The following is a 12001-nucleotide window of genomic DNA, read 5'->3' as shown; positions in this document are numbered from 1 at the left end:
ACACACACACACACACACACACACACACACACACACACACACGCTCACACACACACTATCAGGTGCACGCTCACACACACACTATCAGGTGCACGCTCACACACACACACACACACACACATACGCACGCACACATAGACACTGATATAGTGATATAGAGTGATACACACAGTGATATAGAGACCACACACTCTTGACGCATATTCTTGCACATAGATATTACAGGGGCCAGCAAAGACAGATAGATCCAGCACAACTGTACGTGCATGTCTAAACAAACATATACACAGGCATAGGCGTGTGGCCACATAGCTACTAAACACACCCACTCACACAAGACTACTTTGGCCTCCACCCTCTTTCCCCTCCCCATACCTCCTTTCCTCTCTTCCTCGGCGACCCCTCTCTTGCGCACTCCCTCTCTTCGCCTCGCCCTGTTTCATTCCGAACTGAACCACATGCACACCGAACAGGTCAGCAATTTCTTCATATCATTGTTATGATTCGTAATGTGGCCATGACTGAGTGTATAGTAAAGCAAAATTTGTAGAAATAAATTAATTTGGGTCCGTCGTAGAGGGATATTGAATTACATCATTGAAAAATAAATGGAATTGCTTATACTTATTATGGCCTTTAAATTTGCTCTGGGGTGTCGGCATTTGTTGCTGGTTGAGTTTGCGTTTTTTTTGCTTATTTAATGGAGTTACTGATCACAATGTTGTATATTTCAATGGGTATTGAAATGGAATAAGTTGATTTGAATGGAATATTGCGAGGCACTTTAAAACTTCTTCAAGATTGGTGGGTCCCGGTTGAGCTAACGTAGGCTAATGCAATTAGCATGAGGTTGTAAGTAACAAGAACATTTCCCATAGACATATCTGATATTGGCAGAAAGCTTAAATTATTGTTAATCTAACTGCACTGTCCAATTGCTTGAGGAGAGTGCACAGTTCTGAACATGAAAAGTTATTAGGCACATTTGGGCAGTCTTGATACAAAAGTTTTAACAGAAATGCAATTGGATCAGTCTGAAACTTTGCACATACACTGCTGCCATCTAGTGGCCAAAAACTTAAATTGCACCTTGGCTGGAATAATATATTATGGCCTCTCTCTTGCTTTTCAAAGATGATGGTACAATTTTTTATTTTTTTAAATATTTTTTTTCTTGTATTATCTTTTACCAGATCTAATGTGTTTTATTCTCCTACATTCCTTTCACATTTCCACAAAGTGTTTCCGTTCAAATGGTATCAAGGAATATGCATATCCTGGCTTCAGGGCCTGAGCTACAGGCAGTTAGATTTGGGTATGTCATTTTAGGCGTAAATTGAAAAAAAGGGACCAACCCAAAAGAGGTATTCAAGACTGAATCATACCGGACTATTTTGCATCTGTAATTTGAATCTTTATTGTTCAGAACTTCCTCTTCCGGTCAATTTTTTTTACCTGTGAGGGTAACGGTAATGAGGTGCAAATATTATTGCCTTTTCATTGCCTTATTTTGAGTTAGCGTACTAGTTGCTTAGACTTCTTTGTAAGATACAGTAGCAATGTGTTGTCCATCTTTCAGTCGACATCTAAATGTAGATATGGTTATTTAAGATGTACAAAACCATTTAAAAAAGTGACTTTAACACAACTCTGACTTGATGATAGTAACTGATGTAATATGTGCACACAATATTTGCTTTGAAAGGTGAGAAAGTGTCAATGTAGCAGCCATGCAGTTGGAAAATATTATGTGCAGCATTAAATTGTCCATCATATAGCCGTCAAGATGAAAATGATATTTGCCATGTTGGATTTTATCAGCCACTATAAGGGGGATACGGCAGTTTTAACATTTAGTTTATACTAACATTGTGATTGTTTAAAGTCAGTAGATTGTCTTCTACTGGTGTTAAAACTCATTTTTTTTCTTAATTTAGAATAAGCTGCTTTCGCCTTCCTGGCTTCTCCTCCATAACTCTGTTTCCCAACTTCTACCCAGAAGCTACCTCTCTTTTTGATATTTTTTCCAAATCTATTCTAATTTATGACTCATTTTTCATTATGACCCACTCATCATTGCATCCTTCTTCCAAACCACCTTTTACATCAAGCTTTCGATGTCTGGTGTTACTAACTTACAATTAATGATTTGTGCCGACACCAAAAAAACAAAAAAATATATATTTCTGCACTGATAAACCTAAACATGGTTTATCCTTTTTTATCATGGGTTTAGCATGTTTGCTTCATAAACTGAGTCAGCAGTGCTGCTAATTCCCATTTACCTTCTTTTCCTGTCCTCCCACATCTTCCTGTTTCCCCCCTGTCCTCCCACATGTCCCTCCATCCCGCTTGCCAAAACAATCCCTGTCTAGCATCATTTCTATTGCTCCACTGCCACTTCACCATAGAAACCCATTCCCTGTCTCCTGCACTCTCTACCTGTCTTTAGCCATTATTCATATTCATTTTTTTCCAATCGTGAACATCTGCAAAGCTGTTATGTGGTCCACCTTCTTTCTGCACGAAGAGGATGGCAGACCGATTCCACCAGGGCTGGGCGTAGGACCAGGAGCAGGTCCACTGGGACTGACCGGTGTCATGGGTGGCAGAGGGGCTGGGGCTGGTGCTATGGGAGTTAAGCGCCGGGCAAAAGCGTTGACATCGAGACACCCAGGGGGCATGAGCGAGGTCCAGAAGGGCAAGATTAAGCTGGCGTTCTTCGTGGCCATCGTGGGCGTGGTATTGACAGTCTTGGGCTTGGGCACAGAGTATTGGGTGGAGCTGTCCCCGCCCAAGAACTTCTACAACAACCAGACGTGTCTGGCGGCTCACTACGGGCTGTGGAAAGGATGCTCCCGGACTCTGTGGGTGGCGGACATTGACCCTGAGCGAGAGAGCTGTGGGCCGGCTGAACTGCCAGGAGGTGACTGCTCTGGGGCTGCATGAATAGGCCTGCATGATTTTGTGTAAACCAAACAGCATTCACTCAAACTCATTCATTCAAAACTATACAAAACGCTCTCTTGAGAAATCCTATGGACCCTTCTATGACAGATTTGAAAGGGGTAGTTCAGCCAAATCTCATGATTTCAAGGCCAGAAGTGACAATTATGATTTAATTACATAGCTATAGCCCCCACCATTAGATACGGCTAGATATCAGGTATTAGCATTGTGTCCACAATCCAACCACTGGATGCAGGTGTAGACTGGGTCACAGATGGACTGCAATATACATTTACATTCTGTAGATAGATGCTTAGATAGATGCTTACCTTGAACTAACACACATATTACTCTCAAATACTGTACTAAAATAGAATACTAGTGAAGGCAGTGCTGTAGTATATTTGTATGGTAGTCTATATGTAGGATCAACTGCATGTATTAGATTACGAGATGCCATGACACTAATTGTATAGAAGAGATAATAGCCTTGGTATTGTCATTGATGTGCGTGAATGTACGATAACTAGTGTGCAGCAAGCCGTACGAATCTCAATAAAATGATGGTGATGGGCAAGTGGATAAGGTCTCCATCCGTTTCAAATACGTTCCTCGTCTCTCCTCATCTCCTTCAGAATCTCACTGCAACTACTTCAAGTTCTACACCACCGGAGAGAATGCTGTCATCTTCCAGAAGACGACAGAAAAGAGTGAGTCAGCTTGTCCCCCTGCCCTCTTTCAACCTATGTCCCACCTTGCCCGCCCACTCTCTTTCTTTCTTCTTGGAGTCTGTCGTCTATGTTTCACTGGGTCAGCCATTGACTGCAGTGAGTGTCTATAATGTATTCCTCCTACTCCTTTTCTGTTATGGCATTGAAGTCAGCAAGACGGCTTTTCTTCGTGGGTCTATGGGGACCAATTGTGAAATCCTGTTATTTTCTCGAGCTCTAAACCAGAAGTGTCGTGCACCATATTGTTTAAGAGGGGCACTGAGGGCCAAATTCAACATCTTTGGATTTATTATGCGCAAAAGAAACAATGTCTTCTGTGTTTTGGATTAGTTTCAATGGGAATGATGCCGTGTATGTCAGGAGTGTGACATTTAACGCTTCCATTATCCTCTAGGCTAGTCAGAGGTGATGTACCAATTTCTGTTAGAATTATACGTGGATGCCATGACCTTTACCTTTTTGTAGATTGCCATTTTTGAACAATGTTTCACTTATGTGGTTGTTTTACTTACCTTGGTTGAATGCCCTCATTGCAAGGGCATTCTTATCCGGAGATAAGAGAGTCTGCTAAATGACTAAAATGTAACTGTACCCGGTGCAAATGTACTATGAATAATGGAATGTACCTGTATCAAGACAACAAGCGTTTCTCTCTTCCCAGGTCTGAATGTGGCGGCAGCCATGATGGCCCTCTTCGGTCTCTTCCTGATGGTCATGGGGGCCATATGCATCACCACAGCCCTCAGCAAAGGAGAATCGTTCTTCCTCAAGCCTGCTTCGGTTTGCTTCATTCTGTCAGGTGAGCGAGTAGACATGTGACAGCCAAGGTATTATACACTGTGTTGACATAACATTAAGAGTACCTGCTCTTTCCATGTCATAGACTGACCAGGTGAATCCAGGTGAAAAGCGATGATCCCTTATTGATCCCTTGTGGGAAGCATTGGAGTCAACATGGGCAAGCTTTCCGACAAGTTCTGAGGGCAAAAGGGGTGGGGGGGTTCAACTGTTAAAAATGTTTTGTACACTCAGTGTATAACTACAATGGTTAAATGTCACATATCTAATGAGACCATGGGAAGATCTCATGCTCAATTGCATACTCCTTGTGTCCTCTCTCCTTGTCTCCTTCTCAAAATCCATTGGAGGAGAAGGTCAGAGGGGAAGGACCTCTGGCTTTGTCATCCAATGGGTTTTGAGAAGGAGATAGGAGATAGGATGCGAGGAGAACACAATTCAGACCTTACCCATGTTGCAGAGAGTTAGGAGCCAGTTAGGACTAAACCTGTGCATGCAGCAGAAACAAAACAAAGCTACTGGTACTCAACACAATTATAATTTTTTTAAACAAAAAACATAGAGCTATTATTCAAGTGTATCAAGGGAGCTCACTAATTAGATACACAGGGCATTAGTCATGGCACCTGTCCAGTCCTGATATACTCTGAGGCTCTGAGAAGTGGATGAGGAAAAGGTCACATACATCAATACCACCTCCACCGACCCATCAGTAAGATGTATTTACCATCTCCACACACACCAAGCCCCTAATATCTCTCTCTTTTGTTCTTCATCCCTCTCTTTCTCTCTCTCTCCTTCTCTCTCTTAGGCCTCCTGATGCTCCTATCTCTTACTGTTTTCAACCAATCGGTCCTCTCCTTCCTAGCCAGTGACCACTCGGTGCCGTTGCATCACGAGCTGTCTTGGTCAGTGTCCTGTATTGGGTGTGCAGGGGTCATGCTTATTTTGGGCGGAATCCTCTTTCTCTTGCTTGCACTGCCATTCAGCCCCTGGCGAAGGTGTTTTCCCCCCAAAAATGAAAGTGACAGCTAGTGAAGAGAAGGAAGTATTGCACTTTATCTGTATGTCTTATAACTGTTGTCGAGAAATGGTGTCTCTTGCAGTTTTACATTTCACGAAGATGTTCCTTGTCTTAAATGTTTTCTCTCTCTTTATTTTGCATAAATCAGTAGAGCTCATTAAAGGGACATTATACTGCTCTTGACTTATGAAAGCTGAATAATTAACACTTACGATAACCAGGTTTCCATCCAACATGTATATGTGAGTAAAATGCATGTTGAATAACAAAATGTCATGACAGGCGTGACACATATTTTTTGGAAACATTTTGGGGGGGTAAACTTTCCAAATGTCAACAAAACAAAATACGTCAGACAAGGTGGGATCTTTCTTTGTCGGTAAAATGAATTATGCGAGAAATGTCGGTGGAAACGATTTTAACCATCATATCGAGTAAACTTTGAGTCACGCAATGACATGTTGTGTGGTCCTCCCACTACGACTCGTCGGGAAAGCATGCAGTCTATTAGGCTACAGATTAAATCATTTATGACAAACTTCACAGGCTGGTGAAAGTGCAAGGTGATGAGCTTGATGCTCCTTTCCAATAAATATTGAGGGTCTTATTCTGGTGAACTGATAATCGATGCTTGGCTGCCGTTTGACAAATAAAAATATTGTTGCTCTTTTGTCCATAATAATGGTAGGCTATAGGTGCGCTCTAGCCAACAGCGAAATGCGCGTTCGTGGCTTCAAGCTCAAGTGACAAAACCAGTGTATGCGACCACGCTATATAACGCAAACTTTTTTTGTGAGAAAACTCAGTAGAGTTGAAAATGGGATGAAAACCCCTTTAATCTTCAATAAGTACATTTGATCGAAACATGTCTGTTGGGAAAATGCACATATTTGTTTTTATGATGATTTTAGAATACTCACCTGAACATCTGTCACCAATTGGATGGAAACCTAGCTACTGACACATTTCTTGGGAGAATCAAAGGTGTTAGTTGACAGCGAAAATATCACATTGCATGGGCAAAAGTGTAATGTGCTGGTATGTTCAAACATCTCCCCAAGTGTGAAATTCAAGTTATTCAAAATAACATTAAATGAACGTAACAAGAACAACTGTTTACAGTTGTTTTTTGAATTTGTAAACATTACTTTTAAAGTATTTTTGCCAAAACGTTGATGATGTTGTGATCGACAGTCTCATTAGAGAGTATACTTTTAAAGATAGTAACAGGGTTTCAGATCTATTACACAGAAAGAAAGTACCGTACAAAAAATCTAGAGTTTCTATTAAATAAATACATACACAATCCCATGATATTGTAATGTTTTTACAACTGCCTTTAATATACAGATACAGTGCATTCGGGAAGTATTCAGACACCATTACTTTTTACACATTTTGTTACGTTACAGCCTTATTCTAAAATGGATTACATAGTTTTTTCCCCCCTCATCAATCTATTAACAATACCCCATAATGACAACGCAACGACAGTTTGTTAGATTTCTTTCTACATTTATTAAAACAAAAAAACTGAAATATCACATTTACTAAGTATTCAGACTCTTTATTCAGTATTTTGTTGAAGCACCTTTGCAGCGATTACAGCCTTGAATCTTTTTGGGTATGACGCTACAAGCTTGGCACACCTGTATTTGGGGAGTTTCTCCCATTCTTCTCTGCAGATCCTCTCAAGCTCTGTCAGGTAGGATGGGGAGCGTCGCTAAACACAGCTATTTTCTCAAGAGATGTTCGATCAGGTTCAAGTCTGGGCTCTGGCTGGGCCACTCAAGGACATTCAGAGACTTGTCCCGAAGCCACTCCTGTATTGTCTTGCCTGTGTGCTTAGGGTCATTGTCCTGTTGGAAGGTGAACCTTCGCCCCAGTCAGAGGTTCGGAGCGCTCTGGAGCAGGGTTTCATCAAGGATCTCTCTGTACTTTGCTCTGTTCATCTTTCCCTTGATCCTGACTAGTCTCCCAATCCCTGCAGCTGAAAAACATCCCCACAGCATGATGCTGCCACCACCATGCTTCACCATAGGGATGGTGCCAGGTTTCCTCCAGACGTGAAGCTTGGCATTGAGGCCAAAGAGTTCAATCTTGGTTTCATCAGACCAGAGAATCTTGTTGCTCATGGTGTGAGAGTCATTTAGGTACCTTTTGGCAAACTCCAATCAGGCTGTCATGTGCCTTTTATTGAGGAGTGGCTTCCGTCTGGCCACTCTACCATAAAGGCCTGATTGGTGCAGTGTTGCAGAGATGGTTGTCCTTCTGGAAGGTTCTCTCATCTCCACAGAGGAACTCTGGAGCTCTGTCAGAGTGACCATCGGGTTCTTGGTCACCTCCCTGACCAAGGCCCTTCTCCCCCGATTGTTCAGTTTGGCCAGGCGACCAGCTCTAGGACGAGTCTTGGTGGTTCCAAACTTCTTCCATTTAAGAATGATGGAGGCCACTGGGTTTTTGGAGACCTTCAATGCTGCAGACATTTTTTGGTACCCTTCCCCAGATCTGTGCCTCAACACAATCCTGTCTCGGAGCTCTACGGACAATTCCTTTGACCTCATGGCTTGGTTTTTGCTCTGACATGCACTGTCAACTCTGGGACCTTATATAGACAGGTGTCTGCCTTTCCAAATCATGTCTATTCAAATTAATTTAAGACAGGTGTACTCCAATCAAGTTGTAGAAACATCTCAAGGATGATCAATGGAAGCAAGATGTTCCTTAGTTCAATTTCGTGTATCATAGTAAAGGGTCTGAATACTTATGTAAATAAGATATTTTTTATTTTAATACATTTCCAAAAATTTATAAAAACCTGTTTCCGCCTTGTCGTTATGAGGTATTGTGTGTAGATTGATGAGTACATTTTTTTATTTAATACATTTTAGAATAAGGCTGTAACGTAACAAAATGTGGAAAAAGACAAGGGGTCTGAATACTTTCCAATTGCACCGTGCATATAAATATATCAAAGAGACATTACCCTCTAAAATCTAAATATTTTCAGACCTCAAAGGTAATGTCACAATTAGTCTACGTCCCAGGTCATCATGTTTTGTAGATTCAGTTATTTTCCACAATTTAAAAGTAATGTAAAAGATGTAAATTCCAGATCTGCGGTGCTTATCTTTTCCATTAATTTGTGTAGCCTGATCTACATAACCAGTGGCGTGGGATGTGTGGACTCATACTGACATTAGACTACTTTTGAGGTCTTAAAAACATCTGACAATGTTGATTTTGGAGTCCAATGTCCCTTTAAATGTTAGACGCACCATCTGCTCCAGGTACGTGGGTGACTATATTATAGAAATGGCCGTAAATTACTAAAGCGGCACTGTCTAAAAACATCTCTGGCTGAAAGAACAGGCAATTTCATCGTAAACCTTATTGAAGAGGTAAAGTGCCACAATTTACTGCAGCATTTAGGCTACTAACCAGATACAGTGCTTTCTGAAAGTATTCACACCCCTTTACTTTTTCCACATTTTGTTGTGTTACAGTCTGAATTTACAATTAATTAGATTGCAATTTTTGTCACTGGCCTAATGGCCCCATAATGTCAAAGTGGAATTATGTTTTTCGAAATTTTTACAGATTAATTAAAAATGAAAAGCTGAAATGTCTTCAGTCAATAAACTCGTTGTTATGGCAAGCCTAAATAAGTTCAGGAGTAAAAATGGACTTAACAAGTCACAATAAGTTGCATGGATTCCCTCTGTTTGCAATAATAGTGTTTAACATGATTTTTGAATAACTGCCTCATCTCTGTACCCCACACATACAATTATCTGTAAGGTCCCTCAGCTAAGCAGTGAATTCAAACACAGATTCAACCGCAAAGACCAGCGATGTCTTCCAATGCCTCGCAAAGAAGACCACCTATTGGTAGATGGATAAAAAATTAATAAAAAGCAGACATTGAATATCCCTTTGAGCATCGTGAAGTTATTAATTACACTTTGGATGGTGTATCAATACACCCAGTCACTACAAAGATACAGGCATCCTTCCTAACTCAGTTGCCGGAGAGAAAGGAAACCACTCAGGGATTTCAACATGAGGCCAATGGTGACTTAAAAACCGTTACGGAGTTTAATGTCTGTGATAGGAGAAAACTGAGGATGGATCAACAACATTGTAGTTAATCCACAATACTAACCTAATTATCAGAGTGAAAAGATGGAAGTCTATACAGAATAAAAACATTCCGAAACATGCATCCTGTTTGCAACATGGCACTAAAGTAATACTTAAAAAATGTGGCAAAATGTTTATTTTTGTCCTGAATACAAACTATCATGTTTGGGGCAAATCAAATACAACATGTTATTGAGTACCACTCTTCATGTTTTCAAGCATAGTGGTGGCTGCATCATCTTATGGGTATGCTTGTCAGTCGAAACCAAGATGGCGTAGCAGTCGGATGTGTCTTTGTCCTGTCTTGTCCCGTGTAAATAGTATTCGTATTTTTCGTATACATTTCGTATTTATTTTAATTTCACTTTCCATCTAGGAACTGAATATACATTCCTACATTCCGCCTCACCCAATGTGGTACGGACCTGCTATTTTTTATATACTTTAGAAACGTAACCCCAATCAGAAGCTAGCCAGATAACTAGCTACTAGCTAGTAGTCAGTTAGCCACTGCTGCGGTCTTCGCCCTTAACTCGGACACAGCCAGCTTCAATACCGGGCCGATACCTGCCAGTCTGCAAGCGCGATATCAACCCAGAGCATATAGGACTGCTTTTTCTCTACCACATCACCGGATTCCTGACGCAAGCTCTGGACAATTACACCGTATTATCACAGCTAGCTAGCTGCAACCGAGTGGCTACTACTGGCTAACACCTCTGTCCCGAAGCAAGCACCAGTTAGCCTTGAGCTAGCCTCGAGCTAGGCCCATCTGCCGGCTAGCTGCAGCGCGATATCAACCCAGAGCATATAGGACTGCTTTTTCTCTACCACATCACCGGATTCCTGACGCAAGCTCTGGACAATTACACCGTATCATCACAGCTAGCTAGCTGCAACCGAGTGGCTACTACTGGCTAACACCTCTGTCCCGAAGCAAGCACCAGTTAGCCTTGAGCTAGCCTCGAGCTAGGCCCATCTGCCGGCTAGCTGCAAGCGCGATATCAACCCAGAGCATATAGGACTGCTTTTTCTCTACCACATCACCGGATTCCTGACGCAAGCTCTGGACAATTACACCGTATCATCACAGCTAGCTAGCTGCAACCGAGTGGCTACTACTGGCTAACACCTCTGTCCCGAAGCAAGCACCAGTTAGCCTTGAGCTAGCCTCGAGCTAGGCCCATCTGCCGGCTAGCTGAAGAGCTAGTGCCACTGCCACTGCCACGAAGCTAGCACCAGTTAGCAAACACTATTCTACAATTCACAACCTCTCTTTCGCCATCGCCATCTGGCTTGGATTCTCTGTCGACACAACCACGTCTGAGCAGACCCCCTCCGTCTGAGCAGACCACCCCCCGGGCTACTAACTTTACACGCCGCGTGCTAGCTTAGTGGAGGCCTCCTCTGCTCCATCTACGGCTGCCCCCTGGACACTATGATCACGTGGCTACATAGCTGATGCATGCTTGACTGTCCATTAATTCACGGTACTCCATTCTGTTTATTTGTGTCTTATCTGTCGGCTCTGTGCTTTAACTCAGGATCTGTGTGTAGTTAATCCGACCCTCTCTGCCTAGTCATCGCCATTTTTACCTGTTGTTGCTGTGTCAGACTAGCACCCTGTTATTGCTGCTGTTATCTTACCTGTTGTTTTAGCTAGCTCTCCTCTCCCAATCAAGACCTGCAATCACTTTATGCCTTATTGTATGTCTCTCTCAAATATCAATATGCCTTGCATACTGTTGTTCAGGCTAGTTTTCATTGTCATTGTTTTGGTTTGCAATGGACCCTGTAGTTCCACTCTCCGTACCTCTGATACCCCCTTTGTCCCACCCCCCACACATGCGGTGACCTCACCCATTGAGACCAGCATGTCCAGAGATACAACCTCTCTTATCATCACCCAGTGCCTGGGCTTGCCTCCGCTGTACCCGCGCCCCTCCATACCCCTGTCTGCACATTATGCCCAGAATCTATTCTACCACGCCCATAAATCTGCTCCTTTTATTCTTTGTCCCCAACGCTCTAGGCGACCAGTTTTGATAGCCTTTAGCCGCACCCTCATCCTACTACTCCTCTGTTCCTCGGGTGATGTGGAGGTAAACCCAGGCCCTGCATGTCCCCAGTCACCCTCATTTGTTGACTTCTGCGATCGAAAAAGCCTTGGCCTCATGCATGTCAACATCAGAAGCCTCCTCCCTAAGTTTGCCTTACTCACCGCTTTAGCACACTCTGCCAATCCTGATGTCCTTGCCGTGTCCGAATCCTGGCTTAGGAAGGCCACCAAAAATTCTGAGATTTCCATACCCAACTATAACACTTTCCGTCAAGATAGAACTGCCAAAGGGGGAGG

At 42.5% G+C, this 12001-nt stretch overlaps 1 protein-coding gene across 1 annotated transcript; it reads left to right on the top strand.

The window, feature by feature from the left end:
- The first annotated feature begins 375 nt into the window (after positions 1–375).
- Positions 376–7858, top strand: LOC139554598 (voltage-dependent calcium channel gamma-6 subunit-like). Its single transcript, XM_071367525.1, has 5 exons — positions 376–473; positions 2498–2926; positions 3585–3659; positions 4342–4479; positions 5290–7858. The coding sequence occupies exons 2-5, from the start codon at positions 2503–2505 to the stop codon at positions 5511–5513; spliced, it is 861 nt and encodes a 286-aa protein (XP_071223626.1). The 5' UTR covers positions 376–473; positions 2498–2502; the 3' UTR covers positions 5514–7858.
- Positions 7859–12001: the final 4143 nt, after the last annotated feature.

Source organism: Salvelinus alpinus, chromosome 26 (genome assembly GCF_045679555.1).
Source record: "Salvelinus alpinus chromosome 26, SLU_Salpinus.1, whole genome shotgun sequence".
NCBI lineage: Eukaryota > Metazoa > Chordata > Actinopteri > Salmoniformes > Salmonidae > Salvelinus > Salvelinus alpinus.
Note: the sequence above shows the minus strand (reverse complement) of the source record. Positions and strands in the feature narration are given on the sequence as shown.